The sequence below is a fragment of the Myxine glutinosa genome, chromosome 4 (assembly GCF_964187855.1).
Source record: "Myxine glutinosa chromosome 4, kmMyxGlut1.1, whole genome shotgun sequence".
Classification (NCBI taxonomy): Eukaryota; Metazoa; Chordata; class Myxini; order Myxiniformes; family Myxinidae; genus Myxine; species Myxine glutinosa.
Genome location: NC_136264.1, coordinates 11,793,747 through 11,814,704, shown reverse-complemented (window position 1 = coordinate 11,814,704; position 20,958 = coordinate 11,793,747). Strand labels below are relative to the sequence as shown.

The 20,958-nt window shown below is 44.9% G+C and overlaps 1 protein-coding gene across 1 annotated transcript; it reads left to right on the top strand.

Annotated features, from left to right (window-relative positions):
- Nucleotides 1-3,096: 3,096 nt before the first annotated feature.
- KCTD6 (potassium channel tetramerization domain containing 6) lies at nt 3,097-5,220 on the top strand. Its single transcript, XM_068111879.2, has one exon. The coding sequence runs from the start codon at nt 3,377-3,379 to the stop codon at nt 4,061-4,063; it is 687 nt and encodes a 228-aa protein (XP_067967980.2). The 5' UTR covers nt 3,097-3,376; the 3' UTR covers nt 4,064-5,220.
- The last annotated feature ends 15,738 nt before the right edge of the window (nt 5,221-20,958 follow it).

Below are 20,958 nucleotides of genomic sequence, written 5' to 3'. Positions count from 1 at the left end.
ATCGGCTTCCAGCTTTTAATTAGTGAACAAATTCAGTGTGTCAATGTGCAAATTCTATAAATTTCAGGTCAATTGGGTGAAAATTGTCTTTTATGCAACCTTGACCTTTCGATCTAGTTTTTTAAAATAGATAATTTAAAAAAAATATCGGCTTCTAGCTTTTAATTAGTGAACAAATTCAGTCTCAATGTGCAAATTCTATAAATTTCAGGTCAATCGGGTGAAAATTTTCTTTTATGCAACCTTGACCTTTCGATCTATTTTTTTTAAATTATCTATTTTTAAAAACTATCGGCTTCCAGCTTTTAATTAGTGAACAAATTCAGTCTCGATGTGCAAATTCTATAAATTGCAGGTCAATCAGGTGAAAATTGGCGATTTTATGCAACCTTGACCTTTCGATCTATTTTTTTTAAATTATCTATTTTAAAAAACTATCAGCTTCCAGCTTTTAATTAGTGAACAAATTCAGTGTCAATGTGCAAATTCTATAAATTTCAGGTCAATCGGGTGCAAATTGTCTTTTATGCAACCTTGACCTTCAGATCTATTTTTTTAAATTATCTATTTTTAAAAACTATCGGCTTCTAGCTTTTAATTAGTGAACAAATTCAGTGTCTCAATGTGCAAATTCTATAAATTTCAGGTCATTTGGGTGAAAATTGGCGATTTTATGCAACCTTGACCTTTAGATCTATTTTTTTTTAATTATCTATTTTTAAAAACTATCGGCTTCTAGCTTTTAATTAGTAAACAAATTCAGTCTCAATGTGCAAATTCTATAAATTGCAGGTCAATCGGGTGAAAATTGGCGATTTTATGCAACCTTAACCTTTTAGATCTATTTTTTTTAAATTATCTATCTTAAAAAACTATCTGCTTCCAGCTTTTAATTGGTGAACAAATTCAGTGTCTCAATGTGCAAATTCTATAAATTTCAGGTCAATCGGGTGAAAATTGTCTTTTATGCAACCTTGACCTTTCGGTCTTTTTAAAAATTATCTATTTTAAAAAACTAGGCTTCTAGCTTTTAATTAGTGAACAAATTCAATGTCTCAATGTGCAACTTCTATAAATTGCAGGTCAATCGGGTGAAAATTGGCGATTTTATGCAACCTTAACCTTTTAGATCTATTTTTTTTTAATTATCTATCTTAAAAAACTATCGGCTTCCAGCTTTTAATTGGTGAACAAATTCAGTGTCTCAATGTGCAAATTCTATAAATTTCAGGTCAATCGGGTGAAAATTGTCTTTTATGCAACCTTGACCTTTCGGTCTTTTTAAAAATTATCTATTTTAAAAAACTAGGCTTCTAGCTTTTAATTAGTGAACAAATTCAATGTCTCAATGTGCAACTTCTATAAATTTCAGGTCATTTGGGTGAAAATTGTCTTATGCAACCTTGACCTTTCGATCTATTTTTTTAAAATTATCTATTTTTAAAAACTATCGGCTTCTAGCTTTTAATTAGTGAACAAATTCAGTCTCAATGTGCAAATTCTATAAAGTTCAGGTCAATCGGGTGAAAATTGTCTTTTATGCAACCTTGACCTTTAGATCTATTTTTTTAAATTATCTATTTTTAAAAACTATCGGCTTCTAGCTTTTAATTAGTGAACAAATTCAATGTCTCAATGTGCAAATTCTATAAATTCAGGTCAATTGGGTGAAAATTGGCGATTTTATGCAACCTTGACCTTTGGATCTTTTTTTAAAAATTATCTATTTTTAAAAGCTATCGGCTTCTAGCTTTTAATTAGTGAACAAATTCAATGTCTCAATGTGCAAATTTTATAAATTCAGGTCAATTGGGTGAAAATTGGCGATTTTATGCAACCTTGACCTTTGGATCTTTTTTTAAAAATTATCTATTTTTAAAAGCTATCGGCTTTTAGCTTTTAATTAGTGAACAAATTCAGTCTCAATGTGCAAATTCTATAAATTTCAGGTCAATTGGGTGAAAATTGGCGATTTTATGCGACCTTGACCTTTGACCTTTAGATCTATTTTTTAATCTCTTTTTTTAAAACTATCGGCTTCTAGCTTTTAATTAGTGAACAAATTCAGTGTCCCAATATACAAATGCTTTACATTTCAGGTCAATCAGATGAAAAATGGCAATTTTATGTGGCTTTGACCTTTGGACCAAATTATTAATTTGCCTTCATGTTTTTGCCTTCACCTCAGTGACTTTTCCAAAGCCATCTTCAGAAACAACATCAGAGTGCCATAATAAATGGGGAACTCGGGGGGAGATTTGTGCCAAGGGGACATTTTGTTTTTGGGTTTACCCATTTGCTGATCCCTTATCAAATTCACGAAACATTCCCGCAGAGATCAGATGATTCTTCCCAGATTGAGACTCGGATCCTCCTTTCGCCCATTAATGTATATCGTAGGTACCAAAAGCGGAGCTCTCTAACTTTTCAGAGGAATCCCGATTGCCTGCAAAAATCTGCAGCGTACCCATTGGCGATTTTATTCCTCGACTCCAACAGGTAACCTCGACTGCAAAATAAAAATTGGGGGGGGGGGGGGGGTGGGGGGTGAGGCCAGTTTGGCTTCCTTGATGCTGCGGTATATTATTTGTGGAGCGTAGCATATGTAGAGCCTGTTGACGGCTCTGAAGATGCCATTGGCTTCAAATATGTCGCGGTCACAGCAGATGGTGAGTACAAGGACCACAGGTGGCCACAAAATTATTTAATCAGACTTGTATTTTGGGCCCTGTATATCATGTCTGTTTGAAGGTTTTTGGAGTATACAGTACTTCCTCAGCTTTCATTTCTTCTTCCTCTTTTTCCTTGGATAATCTTCAACGGGCTCTTCTGGCCTTTCACGAAGATACTCTTGGGTTTTATTCTGGTGACATTTCTTGCGTTTTATATTTCGTTTGGAATGTCTTAATAGTCCTGACAATGTAATCTACACAAATTGAATGTATTGCACAAAATATATTTTGTTATTCTTTATAGATGGCTCTCGGAGTGCGTAGATCATACGAACAAATGCTATTGTGACGTAATTAGTGAAAACGTAGCAAGGTTCCGGTAACGGTTCGTTCAGCTGAGGTCACGTGACCATACGTCACACCCACATGGCATATTCCAGCGGGAAGTACCGGCTTCGTTACTGTTTTACTTCGTGGATAGGTATCGGCAGGAGGTAGATCACACGGTGTTGTTTCAAATCTTCCACCAGCTGCTGCCTCATCGGCATTTGAAGCGAGAAGCGGACGTCTGAGAAGATGCCCGGGGAGTGTGTGGTGCCGGCGTAGGAGACGAGGACCTCAGGCTGTCCTTCGATCCAAGACTTCCTTTGCCCACGAGAACCTACAAGACCCTCACTTGGAGAACCTTGAGTTCAGCTCGAGGCATGTCCGAACCGGTAACGTTAAACGTCGGTGGACAATTGTACACAACGTCAATGTCGACATTGACCCGCGATCCGGACTCGATGCTCGGCGCCATGTTCCGCGGAGACCTGCCCACGACCAAGGATTCTCAGGGAAACTACTTCATCGACCGGGACGGGTCCTTGTTCCGCTTCGTGCTTAACTTCCTGCGCACGTCCGTGCTGACTCTGCCTCACGACTTCAAGGAGATCGACTTGCTGCGCGAGGAGGCGGATTTCTACCAGATCGAAGCGCTCATCCGGTGTCTGAACGAGCCACGGCCCCCGTTTCCGGTGGACACGTTCGAGGAGACCGTGGAGCTCTCAAGCGTCCGCAAACTGTCCAAGTACTCGAACCCGGTCACGGTCATCATCACTCAGCTCGTGATCACCACCAAAATTTTCTCGCTGCTCGAGAGTATTCCCAGCAGCTTCAGCAAGTGGGACAAACACATGATGAATACGCGGGATTGCCAGCTGTCGTTCACGTTCGGTCCGTGCGACTATCAGCAGGAGGTCACCCTGCGGGCGCACCTCATGGAGCACATCGCACGCCAAGGGTTCACGTTACGGTGCGCGCGGGTGCACCACATGAGCGAGAGGGCGAACGAGAACACCGTGGAACACAACTGGACGTTCTGTCGGACGGCGAGGAAATTCGCAGAGTGACGTCCTCTTTTTTTTTTTCCCCTAAATCCCACTCCTGAATCCAGGTTGTTCAGGTTGCTCCTGTGAGTTTTGGCAGAGGAACTCCCAAAGAGAATCAGACATGGTCTAAAAATATGTTTTGTATCCCTTAAATTATGTACCTCGGGCCGAGGGTCCACCTATATAGTATATGCCACTCTCCCTGATGTGTGGACAAAGCCTGGGGTTGGCTTAGCGGTTAGGGTGCCGGCTTGGGATCCGAGGATCCTGGGTTCGTTGGCTTAGCGGTTAGGGTGCCGGCTTGGGATCCGAGGATCCTGGGTTCGTTGGCTTGGCGGTTAGGGTGCCGGCTTGGGATCCGAGGATCCTGGGTTCGTTGGCTTAGTGGTTAGGGTGTCGGCTTGGGATCCTGGGTTCGTTGACTTAGCGTTAGGGTGCCGGCTTGGGATCCTAGGATCCTGGGTTCGTTGGCTTAGCGGTTAGGGTGCCGGCTTGGGATCCTAGGATCCTGGGTTCGTTGGTTTAGCGGTTAGGGTGCCGGCTTGGGATCCTCAGATCCTGGGTTTGAATCCCGGTCGATCGCTGATTTAACACCAGGGGGGTTGACTCAGCCTGTCATCATTCTGAGGTCGGCAAATTGAGTACCAGTTCACTGGTAATTCCCTGTGTGTCGCAAGAGGTGACCAACAGGGTTGGCGGCAGGAAGAGCATCCAGCCATAAAACATTGCTTCAAAAAGGGGACCACGGTACCCGAAAAAGGTCAACCCTGCTCTGCAGGGAAAAATGGCCTCTGAACGTGGTTCCTGATGTGTTGACAATTCGGTCTCTTTGTGTAATACTTTTGATTCGTATTATTCACCAATGGACGTAAGTGAATGAGTTTGTGAGATGTTTTATTGACTTTTTATTTGCATCATTTGAAGTTCCATGAACTATAACAACTGGCTTGTGACGTCAATTAAAAGAAGACGAGGACACCATTTGAAGCTCTACTAACTACACCAAGTAGTTTGAGACTTGTGGAATTAGAGGGAGGACAGCAAGGAAACCACAATTCATGGAGCTTCCAGCAGGTAAAATATCATTTGAAAGTGGTGGCAAAATGGTACTGGTAGAACTTCCTTACCCCCATGAGCTAAGGATTAAATTGGTAGTTGGCTGTCTGTGCCATCCTACTTGGTGCAACATGTGCTCCTTTGTTACCTTTTATTCACATCCTAATGTTTTTGATTTTTATTTCTCTCTGTCGAAAGCTGTTTCTGTAAAATGTGCTCACATGCCGAGTAAGGTCGAACTGGACAGCAGCCGGATTGGGTGCATACCTGGCCGGATTGGATGCACACCTGTGATAATGTAAATTGCTTATTTGGTGCATACATGGGCTGGCAGGATGGCCCAGAGGTACGCACACTCACCTCCAAGCTGTCTAGCCTGAGTGTGTCATCCCGGTGTTTCAGAAGAAGGGTTATTCATCAATGTGTACCACTCATGAGTGTGTACCGCTGTTCCCAGTCCCTTGGATGGACGTTAAGCTGGGTGACCCATCTGCTATCATTCGTTGGTGGATGTTAAAGATCCCATGGTGCCCTTTGTGCAAAGTAGGTAAGCTATTGCCGGCACCAAGAACAAATTAGAAATTCCAGCCCTAACTTTGTCTCGGAGTGGTGACCACCACTCCATCCAGGATTACAACCCGAGGCAAGAAACTGCTGTGGGAGTGGTGACTCCCATTCCATCCAGGAGTGCAACCCTAGCCAATAACCTGCTTTAGGAGTGGTGACCCCCACTCCATCTAGGATTGTGACCCTAGCCAAGAAACTGCTTTGGGAGTGGTGACCCCTAGTCTGTCAAGAATTGTAACTCTAGCCATGAAACTGCTTTGGGAGTGGTGACCGCCCCGCCCCCCCTCCATCCAGGATTGCAACCCGAGCCAATAACCTGCTTTAGAAGTGGTGACCCCCACTCCATCTAGGATTGCAACCCGAGCTAAGTAACTGCTTTGGGAGTCGTGACCCCCACTCCTTCCAGGATTGCAACCCCAGCCAAGAAACTGCTTTGGGAGTGGTGACCCCCCCCCCCCCCCCCCCCCACTCCATCCAGGATTGCAACCCGAGTCAATAACCTGCTTTGGGAGTGGTGACCCCCACTCCGTCCAGGGGTGCAACCCTAGCCAAGAAACTGCTTTGGCAGCACCGACGATCCTTACACTACATTGTTCATGATCTGGTGCATACATATAGTGGAAAGATCATTGTTTGTCTTCTGATAGATATCTGGATGTTAATCTATTCAAACTATCAGTTTTGTTTTCAAAAAAAAAAACATGCCAACATGCAGATCACACATGAGATCACATCACAAAATCTTTGGTCATTGGCATCATGTGCATGAGATTAAGTGTTTTTTTTTCTTTTCTTTGGGGTGTGTGTTTGCGTCAAGCAGTCTGCCTGATGGACTTTAGCACTATTAACACACGACTGGGTACTTTCCATGGCGCCATGTCCTTGAGAAACTGGATAGGTGTGACATATTGGTGGGGTATGTTTACATCTTGTAAGCAATATAGTCCTTGAGCCAACCGGCCATTTTTTGAAGTGAATGCTCCGGGGGGGGGGGGGGGGGGGGGGGGGGGAGTAATTCTCATTATGATTTTCCATTAGACCAATGTCTCAAGTGTCAGAAAAGGTGTGATGGACATCTGAGAACGGTAGCTTAGTGCCCGGATGGACGCCATCTTTGAAACCACCCAGCTCGAAAATGCCCATTTGGTGGGGTACATTGTTGCACGTGTATCTGGACTTCTATACTAGCTATCGATGTGCGGTTGACGACTAAATATACGTCCGATGTGTACCGTCTAAATAAAAAATAATATGAAGCATTTTGTTTTTGATTAATTATTATAAAAATCAATTATCGAAAAAAAATCATATCTTTTTCAATATTTTATTATTAGACTTGTACTTTTTTTAGTGAAACAACACTGGTATGATTTTCCAAATTATGCATTGTGCTACACCGTTTATCTGTCTATAAAAATAACTCAAAAACTAAAACATATCATCCACCACGAGTGTACACAAAAAATATATGAAAAGGCATGCACTTTCCACAAACCGAAACTATGTCAGTTGGAATTTCCCGCCGATAATCAACCCACAGAACCCAGTGCCGAAAGTGACGTCAGTCTATTCTATATCTATATTCTATATTCTATATCTCAGTCTGAGATTTGTTGCGGTGACCTGATTAATTTCTGAGGGGGGGGTGGTGGGGGGTGGGTGGCTTAAGAACTAAAAGTGAACATGTTAGATGGCGCCACATACAACTCTATTATAGAGTTGTATTGTGGCGCCATCTAACATGTTCACTGACTTGGATGAGTATGTCTATGTAAGCTGGCGAGCTTTTCGGATATCGGAGTAATCTAACGTCAGTCTTTTTGTTCTTTCAGCTGAGATGGCCGGTGTCGAGGCGAAACGGGCGAAGATTGAACCTGAGTCCGGAACGTGCATCCTGTGCAGCAAGAAGTCGCCACTCTCTGAACTAAGCAAGGTAGCGGGCAACAGTTCTTGGAAGACATTGTGTGACGCAGCCGCAGTTAGAAACTTTTATCCAATTCTAAAGCTAGTCCAAGAAGGCGCAGTTGAACTTCCTAATATTCCAATATTATACCATAGGGCTTGTAGATCAGACTTCACTCACAAAAACCACCTAGCTACTTTGACCAATGCAGCTAGAAGTTCTTCAGTTGATACTGGCGATGCGGCGCGACGGCGATCATCACGGGAAGAGACAGGATCAACTTCAACGGTCTACGATGATAAATGCATTTTTTGCCAGCGTGCTTCAAAATTCATAAAAGGCAGTCGTACCCGTGAAACAGTTGTCTTGGCTGTTGAACTTCGAGCAGATAAGACAATAAGAGATGCTGCGACAGCTCGCAATGATGAGAGAGTTTTGGCATTGACTACATGAGATATGGTTGCAGCTGAGGCTCACTACCACTTCTCCTGCTATAGAAACTACACACGGCCCCAAAAACCTCAAGTAGAAACTGACATTGAAGATAATATCGAGAAAAAAGAAATGATACGATGTATATTCAATTTCATTCGCACTGACTTGTTCTTGAACCCGAGGATTGTTCCAATAGTTGATGTTGCAACAGATATCCTGTCTTCAGATACATTTTCAGTTGATGTTCGTGACTCCATCAAGAAGAATCTGCAGCGCACATTACAAAGAGAGTTTGGAGAATCGCTCATCTTCTTCAATGTGAAACACCGTGTATACTTGATGCCCGATAATCTGACAAAGCGAGAGATTGCTGCAGAGTGCGTAAACCTGAAAGCAGAAGTGAAAGCATTTGAACAAACGGACGGTGAAAGTAACATTGTGCGTGCAGCTACTTCACTGCGACACCAGATCAAAGATGCTCATTACAATGAACGTTGGCCGCCTCAGCCAGCAGAACTCACTTCAGATTACGTGAAGATACCAGATTCTCTTCGTGTATTTCTGCATACTTTGATTTGCGGGAGTGGGGGTAGCTCTGCGCGTGCCGACACACTGGTATGGTCGATGGCTCAAGATATCATCAATGCTGTACACCGGGGTACCATCAGAACATCGAAGCATGTCCTACTTCCGTGGGTCATGAAAACGCTCACCGGTAATACAGAGGTCATCAGAATATTGAATCGACTCGGGCACGGATGTTCGTACACAGTTCTGGAAGAAATCGAGACAGCGCTATGCATAGACAAATTAGCAAGTGTGGAGAAAGATACAGTACCACTTCCGTCACGTGCACCCTTCGGTCCCGACTGTATTAGCATTCGATAACATCGACAGGCTAGAGGAATCGCTGAGTGGTGGCGGAACATCGCATCGCGTCAACGGTATCATCGTCCAACCGAAGTCGCAGTCGTGTTTGCCGCCCCAACCTCCATCGGCAGTATCCAAAGCAGATAAGAAGCGATCTATCCCGTCATCCAGCGATTTAGTTCCAATATACAGCGGTGGGAAACGAGAGGGCCCACCTGCAATCAAGCCTGCAGATCTTTCTGACACTCTTGCAGGCGCAACATCCCTTGCGCAGCGCCAAAATCACGTATGGATTATGACTCGCATGCTGGAACCATGCGACCAGACAATCAGTTCGTGGACTGGTTTCAACATCATGACTAGAGATCGTGTTCAGGTGACGGAAGATGTAGTTGGCTACCTGCCGACTATAAACGCGCCTGCCACAGATATGGCAACAGTGCAAGAAATCCTCAGAGAAGCTCTGAACATCATGTCATCACTTCAGCTTGAGCGTATACCGGTGGTGCTAGACCAGGCACTATTTGCTAAGGCGACCGAAATAGCATGGAAAGATGTCGATCGATATGGAAGAATCGTGCTCATGATGGGGAACTTCCATACCATCTGTAACTTCATGTCGAGCATTGGGAAAATGTTTGGAGATGCAGGCCTTCGGGATGTAGCTGTTGAGTCAGGAGTAATCGCTGAAGGTTCCATCAACAGGGTTCTGGAAGGCAAGCAATACAACCGTGCTGTGCGACTCCACAAGTTGATGTACGAGGCACTAATGCGCATCATTTGGAAGGGCTTCCAGGTGTGGATAGAAAGCAATCATCCTGACAAGGAACCCCAGATTCGAAGCACTGACCTCAAAATTCGCAGCATCAAGGAGGATGTTTGCCACGAGACTCTCGCTGCTGCTCTCGATGATGATTCATGTGTACAGAGCTTTGACATGTTCGCGAAATACCTACATTTTCTGCGAACCAAACATGGAGACCTGGCTCGCTTCTGGATGATGTATATTGATATGGTAGAGACCCTGCTGGGGTTGATTCGTGCGGATAGAGAAGGCGACTGGATGCTTCACTTGGCTTGTGTCAGAAGAGTGATCCCTTGGTGTTTCGCAATGAACAAGGTGAACTATGCTAGATATCTACCAGTGTACTATGCACAGATGACGCAACTCCACGAAACATGCCCCGAGTTGTACAGGCATTTCAATCAAGGCTACTTCTCCGTACAGCTTAGACCAGGGAATCCATTTGCCAGAATCGCTGTTGATCAGACAACAGAAGAAACAGTAAACAAAGATACGCAAACAGCTGGAGGAACACGAGGTTTTAGTCTTCGACAAGGGGCTGTGTCACGATACTATCTAACTGCAGAAAATCGGGCTACTGCACTGAGGCAACTACAAGAAACTATCCTTGTGAATGGCAGCGACACATCTCACGCCAAGCACCCTGACTTGTCTACTTCTCGCATCAAACGTGATGAGTCTGGCGTCACAGCTATCTGTGATCTACTGGAAAATGACTGGACCAATCCATTCGCCGATGATCCGTCATGTCTTCTCAGTATATCTACCGGAGCGGCTGCGAGGGAGGACGTTTCTAATGACCTACTCAACACCCTGCAAAAGGGGGAAGCGGCGTATCAAAGCTTCCAGAAACGTCTTGAAGAGGGAACAGGCTTTCATGACACATTGAACAAGCTAAACTTGAAGACCTTTGGTAAGATCAAGCAGAAAGTTGTGAAGGGCACAAACAAGGAGATCGTCCTGAGAGCTGACAGACAACTGTTTGCCACCATGATACTCATCGCCAAGACAAGGAACCTCGACATGCAACTTGTCCTTTGTCACCCACTAGGGCCGTTACCATGGTCTTTGGCAAACGTTGATGGGTCAATGAAAAAAACGAACAAAGCTGCACTTGCGAAACACATGGAAGGTCTTGTAGGAACCAGCCGAGAACGTTGACAAGCGAAGTGCAACAATAATTGATGCGATGGCTCTCATACAAAAGATGCATGGCGAGAACGACACGTTCGAAGAACTATCTGACCGCATCCTTGCTGCAGCGCTTCACGCTGGTCAAGGCAGTGAGCGCATCGATGTTGTCTTTGACACATACACAGAAGAAACCATCAAAGCAGCTGAGCGTGTGAACCGCGGTTCAAATGAAGGCATCAGTTTCAGCGAGATCAGACCCGCACACAAAATCATGAACTGGCGGCGTCTCCTTGCTTGCAGCCAGACAAAGGAGAAACTGGTTGTGTTTCTGGCGGAGTCGTGGAAACATGAAACAAATCGCGAAAAGCTAGGCAACAGAACACTGTATGTCACCTGTGAAAAATGTCTGGTACTGACCCGCGAAAGGTGGAAGTTGGTGCAAGCACTCGAATGTAGCCACGAGGAAGCAGACACGCGTATGTTTCTCCACGCAAAGCACGCCGCTACCCACTACAAGACGATCATCTTAGTGGCAGATGACACCGACGTTCTGATCATCAGTCTTCATCTCAGCAGAACCATCGATAGTCAGCTCTTCATCAGACGAGGAACAAAGGTTCGAGTCAGAATGATCGACGTTGGAAAGTTGGCTGCGGTATTGGGGTCTGGAGTTTGCAGTGCATTGCCAGGGCTTCATGCATGGAGCGGGTGTGACACTGTGAGTGCTCTGGCTAGCCAAGGAAAGATAAAGGCTTTGAAGCTTGTGCAAGCGAATGAGCTGTATCTTCAAGCATTCACAGATCTGGGATATTCGTGGAATGTACCAACAGACGTCTTCAATAGCATTCAGGCCTTCACGTGTCAGCTGTACGCCAAGAACACGAAGATCGTCGGTGTTAATTCGCTCCATTATCACATGTTCTGTGCAAAGAAGGGCCAGATCGAATCTGGACAATTGCCGCCTTGTGAAGACTCCTTGATGCAGCATACGCTTAGGGCCAACTATCAGGCGGCTATCTGGCGACGCAGCCTTGAAAACCTACCAGACGTCCCAACACCATCAGCAGGACATGGTTGGGAACTCGATGATGGCGGTTCGCTCACAATCCGATGGATGGCGGGTCTACCAGCTCCAGATGTCGTCTTGAATCTCATCTCATGCACATGCAAAAGGACGTGTCGACCATCCGATTGCTCCTGCATACTGAATGGGTTGAAGTGCACTGTTGTGTGTAAGCTGCAGGGATGCTCCAACATGGTGCAGGATGATGCTATCGTGGCTCAGGATGCCAATGACTCTGATGGCGACTCTGATGATTAACTTTGTGTGCACTGTATATTGTATAGCATATGTTGTTCTCTATTATAATGCAGGCCAAATTGCCTGAAAATCTTTATAGACAGATAAACGGTTTAGCAAAATGTATAATTTGGAAGATCATACCGGTGTTATTTGACTAAAACATGACATGTTCAATGATACCTCCGCTTGCTTATTAGGAATATACATCGTATGGTGTTAAAATCAGCTCCATACGTCTTTCCAAACTCTAGTAATGAATAATTAATATAATTGGCGGCCATTTTGAAATCCAAGATGGCCACCAAAGTGCAGATTTCCTATGTAACAATTTCCGCCTGCTTATTAGATATCGTATGGTGTTAAAATCCTCTCCGTACGACATTCCTAACTTGCGTTATCGTCAGAATAGATAATGCCAGCGGCGGCCTAAGTCATTTTATGCCTCTTTACATTTATTTGTTGTAAACTCGTGGTGGATGATATGTTTTAGTTTTTGAGTTATTTTTATAGACAGATAAACGGTGTAGCACAATGCATAATTTGGAAAATCATACCAGTGTTGTTTCACTAAAAAAAGTACAAGTCTAATAATAAAATATTGAAAAATATATGATTTTTTTTCGATAATTGATTTTTATAATAATTAATCTAAAACAAAATGCTTCATATTATTTTTTTATTTAGACGGTACACATCGGACGTATATTTAGTCGTCAACCGCACATCGATAGCTAGTATAGAAGTCCAGATACACGTGCAACAATGTACCCCACCAAATGGGCATTTTCGAGCTGGGTGGTTTCAAAGATGGCGTCCATCCGGGCACTAAGCTACCGTTCTCAGATGTCCATCACACCTTTTCTGACACTTGAGACATTGGTCTAATGGAAAATCATAATGAGAATTACTCCCCCCGCCGGAGCATTACTTTTGGTCTGGCTCAAGGACTAATACGTGCATAGGTACATAATAAATACAATAGAACCCTAACCCTAACCCGAACCCGGCAATGCCGGAGAGGAGTCGGTAGAAGACAGAAAGACCACCTACCTGCCTGCAGTGAGTGAGTGAAAGGCCCTCGGAGTTAACTTCATCGCAGGCGATTCCAATGATTCTGAAAGCTTTGGTTTCAACAGCGTGAAGCCGAGCTGGGTGTGAGGCAGGAGCACCAGCCCAGAGGGGGGAACAGTATTCCATTGAGCTGCGGATTAAATTCTTGTATGTGGTGAGGAGCTCAGGTGTGCCAAGGAAGGACTTCGCACGACGGACGATGCCCAGTCGGCGACTGGCTTTGGAGGCCAGCTTGGAAATGTGGTTTTCCCAGGAAAGATCATGGCAGATAGTGAGACCCAAAAGCTTGAGTGACAGAACTTCTTGGAGAGGATTATTCAGAAAGTAGATGGGAGCGTTGTCCAGTCGGTCTTTTCGGAGAGACATCGTAAGAGTGTGAGATTTGTCAGGATTGAAAGACGTGTTCCACTTGTTTGCCCAGTCTGTGATTTTGTCCAGGTCTGTGGAGAGTGAGGAGGCTGCAGACTGCCGATCTGAGGGATGAGGAATGGAGCGGCAGAGAGTGGAGTCATCAGCAAAGAGATAGAGAGGATTTTCAAGAGAGTCAGAGAGATCATTGATGAAGACCAGAAAAAGCACAGGGCCCAGAACACTGCCTTGGGGAACTCCAGCCTGAACAGGAAGAGGAGATGAGAGAACCCCATTCAGGGCCACACGCTGACTACAACTAGAGAGGAAGTCCGCCAGCCATGCGTGGAGATTTCCATGGATACCAAAGGAGGAGAGTTTGGTGAGCAGAGCGGGGTGCCAGACCGTATCGAAGGCACGTGATATGTCGAGGGAGACAGCTCTAATTTCCTGTTTGGCATTGAGGACCTCCATCCATTGTTGAGACAGCAGAAGCAGCATGTCCAGAGTAGAGTGACCTGGTCTGAAACCAAATTGATGATCAGAGATCAAGCCATTGGAGAAGAGGAAAGATTTCATATCCGAAGCAATGATGGATTCCATGACTTTGCTGATAATTGGGAGAAGGCTGATTGGTCTGTAGTTTCTAGGATCTGTTTTTGCACCTTTTTTGTGCAAAGTGGTGATGTTGTCTGATTTCCAAGCAGATGGCAGTTGATCTTGAGCAAAAGAGAGGGTGAAGAGAACAGAGAGAGGGAGTGAAAGAGCGGAAGAACAGCATTTTAGGACCCGTGGGCTGATGCCGTCAGGTCCAGTTGCAGAATCAGAGTCGAGGGTTGACAGAAACTTTTCCACCTTGTCAGGAGGAAAGGACACAGAGTCCAGGAGCAGCTGGGTACGACTGGGTACGGTGGGTACAGAGAGGGATGGGTTTGGGACACAAGATTTAGAGGCAAACACGGTTGAGGCATTCAGATTTTTCACGTGCGGAGTCAGCTGTGTAGCCGTTTGAGGTAAGGGAGGGGATGGAGGGGGACCAAACACCAGAAACAGATTTTACCAGACGCCACCAGGATTTGGAAGAGGGAGACAGATAAGAGAGTTCGGTCTTGAGAACGGAGAGATATTGTTTCCTGGCTCTCCTGAGGGTGGACACACACTTGTTTCGGGCTTTGTGAAAGGAAATGAGATTTCCTTCCGTTGGATTTGCTTTCCAGGAGACGAAGGCAAGTTGTTTCTGGGCAACAGCCTCACCACAAGATTCCGTGTACCATGGACGGGAGGAAGGGTATGACAACTGAAGACGAGATGGGATAAATCTGTGCATGAGAGAGAGCAATTTACTTTGGAAGAATTCCCAGGATGAGTTGATGTCAGAGGTGGTAGAGATGGGAGACCAGTCCAGATGATTGATGGCTGCTTGAAGACCGTGCCAGTTGGCCTGAGTGAAATGCCAGACTCGTCGACGCTGAGCAGGCTCCCTGAGAATGGTCAGAGAGATGGCGACTTTAACAAGCACATGATCAGTTGAGCCGATTGGAGCAGAAAGCTTCTTCCTCTTCTTGCTGTCATTCGGCTTGTTAAGTGCTCCTCCCCAGACCCCGGTCACGGTGTACCTCCGAGCCCCGAGAGGAGTCAAGGCAGAAAGATGTGTTATTCTGTGTCAAAGATCAATGGTGAAACCACACCAATTGTTACCAACAAACAAATATTGTATTAAGGTCACACCAGAATAACAACACAAAAACAATAATAATCAATTGTACAGCCAATGATGATATTTCCTGTGATGGTACCATCAGGTTCGTACAATATAACTCACTGTGCTCCAAGTGAGCGAAAAGAAGAACATTCCCCAATGTCTCTTTCCCGGCTTCAAGCCAAAGTTGATTCCGGCTTCCAGCCAAAGCCGATCCACTCCAGTAATCGTCAGAACGATGTCGAATCGAGACCAGAATCCTGTTCGGATGACAGTCGCAGTCACGCGGCCAAAGCTGCGCAAAGGTGCCCTCCAGGCGACAGGGAAATCCAAAGGCGCCCTCCAGGCGACTGGGAAATCACACCCTCAGGTATGGACGTATCACGGCTCCAAACCGGCGAACCGCAGATTTACCTTCGAAAATCCACGTTACACACACGCACACACCAGATAAACGTCTGGAGGTGGTGAAAATGGTTGAAGCAAAGCGAAAAACCTTGCGCGATGCGCAAAGCGCGTGTGTCAAAATGGCTGACGGCCCGTTCTCGAGGCGTAACGGCATGACGATGATTCTCCTCGGAATCAACCGCCAAAACCTGACACACAGGTTGATCTGTCACGGCGATAACAACTCTGTCGCAAGAATCCCTTTCCTGGGAAACCCGAAGTTCGCTGGTGACCTCCGTTCGTCAACGTTTGCTCCAGACCTTGAAGCAGCTCGGCTTCTTCTCCGACTCACTCGCTCCGCCTTCTCCTCCTCCTCTTCCTCTTCGTCGTCGTCCGGTTCCGGTTTCATTTAAAACATTGACTTTTTTACCTTTTGAAAATAGTAACCTCTTATCTCCCTTAAACGACAACAATAATAGTACATGGAATCAAAAATGTTTACAGTGGATGAAAACCACAACAACGGAAGTGACGAATCCGTAACACTTGTGTGCGGCTTCTTGGATCGCACCAAGTTGACTGTGCAGGGTTAGTATTCTATGAATACCATATAGTTTTAACAATTGGTTTGTTTGTGTTTCACACTGATTTAAAAACGTTAAGGAGAGAGAGCATGGCGATTGTGATGTATGACAGGTTTTGACCTGAACGGCATATAAATCAAAATGGCGGTGTGTGGTCAGCCGTCGTACGCTGTAATGACATCACAGACATAATCACCCCACATCACCACAGTCATGTGACCAGATCCTCAGCTCTGATTGGTGTATGTTTGTGAGGGACATACATACATACAGACATACAAATATACATACACACGGACAGACAAACACTGTTCTAAACCGTAAAACAAATTCATCAAGTTATCAATAACAGTTATATGTTTTTATTATTGTAAATTAAGAGCCTTTATAAATGTGGGTGAAAAACTGCTCCAGTAAATAAGTAGAACGGCATTCAGTAGAGAGCATACCTCCGCCAGATGAACAGTTTAGGTTTTGTATCCCAGAGTAGACCAGAAAATTGCAATACAGAATCACATTTAATCAAAATCATCCGTTCACAACTTTTAGAGATGTCCTGCTGTGTATCGTTTTTGGCCCCATGTCCCAATGGTGAAGAATCACTTAGAAATTAAATAATTCCCATATTGAATCCATATTCAGATCTTCACCAAAATCGAATATAATCGTCCTTGTCAGACACCCAACCTGTCCACCAAGTTTCGTCCTAATCTGTCCACAACTTTTTGAGATGTCCTACTATGTATCGTTTTGGCCCGATCTCCCAATGGTGAACAATCACTTCAAAAAATTATAGTAGCCGGATTCTTCACCAAAATCTAATTTCTTCCTTGTCAGACACCCAACCTGTCCACCAAGTTTCGTCCTAATCTGTCCACAACTTTTTGAGATATCTTGTAAACAAACGGACAGACAAACAGGGGTGAAAACATAACCTCCATCCACCTTTGATGGCGGAGGGAACAAAAACGGTGTAATTTTATTGTATCAATTACTATACTTTCTGTGTCTGCCCTTTGCCTTCTCAAATGTCATCATTCCTTTACCCATGGTTCCTGTGTATGACTGAAGCACTCTTACAGAATTGTTGTGCCAAGTATTCTGTGGTACATTCAACAGTTCTGTTAGGTTAGTTGGGTTCCTCGTGTTCTTCTGTTTCCAGGAAAACCTATAAACCTCGATGGGACTAGTGTTCGGAATTTCGGGTGGCCATTCCAACACGTGGAGCACATCAGCTGTAACCTTGTTCTCCAAATACTGTTTTACTAAATTGGAAGTGTGTTCTGGATCATTATCTTGTTGGAGAATGAATCCTATTCCGATGAAACGATTTCCACTAGTTAGCATGGTGCTGCAGTATCTGCTTGTACTCCTCTTTGGTTTGTGTTACATTGATTCTAACAGGTTTTCCTATACCAAATGCAGAGACACAACCCCAAAGAGTCACACATGTTTAACAGTAAGCTGCAAATATTGTGTGTCGTAACGTTCTCCAGGTATTCGGCGTACGAACTGGCCTCTTGGATCCAAAAAGTTCAAACTTCGATTCATCAGACTAGAGTAGCTGATTCCGTTGTTCGGTCGCCCAATATTGATGTTGCCATATAAATTTCATCCTTTCGACCTTATCCTGTGGGCTCCCCAGTGGTTTCTTTGCTGCAACACCTGCTGTCACCATTAGCGTTCTGTTCACAGTGATGGACGATATGTTCATACTCAGTTCTACTCTCATTTTGTTTGCCATATGCTGACCTTATGTTCTTCAATCATGTAAGCTGAACAACTTCAAGTGCTTGTCTTGCCTTGCAGAGGTTGTTTGTTCTGGGTCTTCCTGCCCTTTTCTTGTCTCGTACCGAGGTGTTGCAGGTGTTGCAAGGTATACCTCATGCCATTGCAGGAGATCTTCAGCTTATCTGCTTCATCGTGTGCCCTTCTCGTAGAACTTGGATCTTCACACGCTGTTCTGTTGAAAGTTGCTTCCTTGGTGCCATTTTGAACCCACTCAGACTTTCCTGCAAGAGAACAAGCTGATTAAAACTAATTTCACATATTCACTAATTACCTCCGTCACCAAAGGTGGGTTCAGGTTACCTTTTCACCCTGTATGTTTGTCTGCCTGAGTAGGAGATCTCAAAAACCTCTGGATGGATTTTGACAAAACTAGGTGGACACGTTGGGTAAATGACAAGAACAAGCCGATTCGATTTTGGTTCAGGTCCGAATCCAGATCCGGCCTATCATTGGGATACAAAACATAAACTGTTCAGCCTGGTGAAGGTATGTGCTCTACCGAGTACCATTCTAGTTTCTGTTTGGAATTCTTTTCAATTTTGTTTGACTACAACGACAACAGCCATTTTAAGGCCATTTTCCCTGCTAGAGCGGGAGTGAGCCTTGCGGTCCCCGTGACAATCTTCTCCATTTTGCCCTATTTTCTGCATCTCCCCTTGTTAACCCCCTTGCCCGCATTTCTTCTTCGACCATCTTTAGCCAAGTCTTTCTCAGTCTTTGACTGACAGAGTAAAATAATTATCTCACTCCTCTCTACGTGCATGGACATGACATTTTGTAGTCAAACAAATTTCTTTAAATTTCGAGTATAAATTTCTCCTCTCTACGTGCATGGAATTCTGAGACAAAGTACTGCTAAACTACAGGTTTGTTTTCTGATTCATGTTCAAAATATAACATACAATTTAAGTGAAGTTGTTCTTCCATCACAAACTGATGTTTGGAGAAAGATAGAGCTTTTGCTTCATGTGCACTAGGTGAAAACTACGTTACAACCATAACCATGCCTGTCATTCTCTGCCTCATTCAGTCACCCCACCCCTGACAGAGGGAGAAAAGGTAAAGCCTAAGTCACACATAGGCGGATTTGTCGGCGACTACTGGCGACTGAAAAAATCGCCGCCACCCGCCGACAATCATAATGAAACCGTAATGGACGGTCGTCTGTAGTCGTGGTTATCCTCCCCAGGTCGGCTGCAGTCGGCAAGAGCCGCAAAGAGGCCAAATATTTTTTTAAATGTTTAAAAACGGCGCGCTCAGTCGCAATCGAAAAAAATACGCCATGCTGTCGTCGGTATCCGTAATAAGAGCGTAAGGCGGCCGCAACCCAGTCGCTCATAGTCTTCCGCAATCGCCCCACCAGCTAGCACGGCAGAGATGCGAATGCCATACGGCCTTCCTGCGGCATCTTCCTGACTACGGGCCGACACTGTTGCGGCTGCATATCGACTACAGAAGAACTGCCACGTTTCCCCTGTGGCTATGGGAGACTGACGACGACAGCAGTAGGACTAGTGGCGGCCGAGTTACGGCCATTGGCGACAGAGATACGACTGCCTGGCGACTGCATTACGACATACCACGATTCCATGGCAAGACAGGATGGTGTGAAGGTCTCCGTGGAGTGAGGTCCTGTGGTGCCGACAAGGATATGGCTTTATTGTTTGGACTTGGGACTTTTGGGAACTTTATTTTTGGGACTTTGGTCCTTTGGAAACTTTATTTATGGGACTTGGGACCAGTGGAAATAATTTGTTGGACTTTATTTCCATTCTCTCTCCCTGCAGAAAAGTTTGATTATTACATTACAATGATACATCTTTATTAACTTTCTTATTGTACATCAAACATCTTTATGCTTCATGTCATACATCATTGAAATGAATAAAGTTAAATGTAAAATAGAGAAATAAAGATTTAAAAAGTTGTGTGAATCGTCTCCAATCGCCGGCGGTCTTATTGCAGTCTTGCGGACGTCGGAGTAAACCGCCATCCGGCCCCAATGCAGTCGCCGCGATCCGCCATCGGTCGTAATCTAGCCGCCAGACTGTCGCCACGCTGCCGCCGTGCATCCGCAATGCAGTCGTCGTCGATCTTCAACAGTCGCCATCCCACTCGGGCGGCGTCGCAATGCAGTCGCGATGTGGCCGCCTGCAGTCGCCATACTGCCGCCTGACCATATTTGACCACCCGAAATCGCCAGTAGTCGCCGAAAAATCTTGATCGCCGGCAGTCGCCAGTAGTCACCAAAATATCTGCCTATGTGGGACCTAGGCTTAAAGAGTTCAATAGGTGATCCCCTTGGAGTATTATGCTCTACAGAGTTCCCTTGGCTCTTGTCTTGCTTTGCTCTCTGTGGAGTCTTCTTCTTCCCCTGGGAGTGCTGCAAGTTCTCCAAAGGGAACATTCAGATGACATTAGCTGGGACCCTGTGTCTGGTTCATCATAACCCTTGAGTATGTATGATGTCATAGCCGTGTTAACCAGCAGGTAGTGATACATCACCGTTCGCATGATTACTATGCTGAGGAGGGGTTGGACTTGTAACCAGGACACACCACACCACAAAATAAATCATAACGAAAAAAACAAGTGACTGGACCAGAGGCATGGTAGCTTATACAGGTAGAGATACAATGGTAGCATCATGATCTGAGCAGCAGACTTCCAGAACATCAACAAGGTGTTGGTGCTTGAGCTGTTGTCGGGCATCATGTGATCCAGCAGAGAACACGAGTCTGTGTCGGGGACTTTCACAAGCTGTGAGAATCATTTTGAGGACATTAACCTGAGAAATTTTGATTTGGTTGTGCCTGAAATTGGGTCATTCCTTGTGGAACGTTTTGCCATTTTTCAACTTTGCTTTCGGTGGGAAGCACGGGGATTGGCGATGGTGCGCCATCGACTTCGCTCTAGTTATTTTAACACCCTGGTGATATCCCTGAGCCTGGCACACTTTTTCA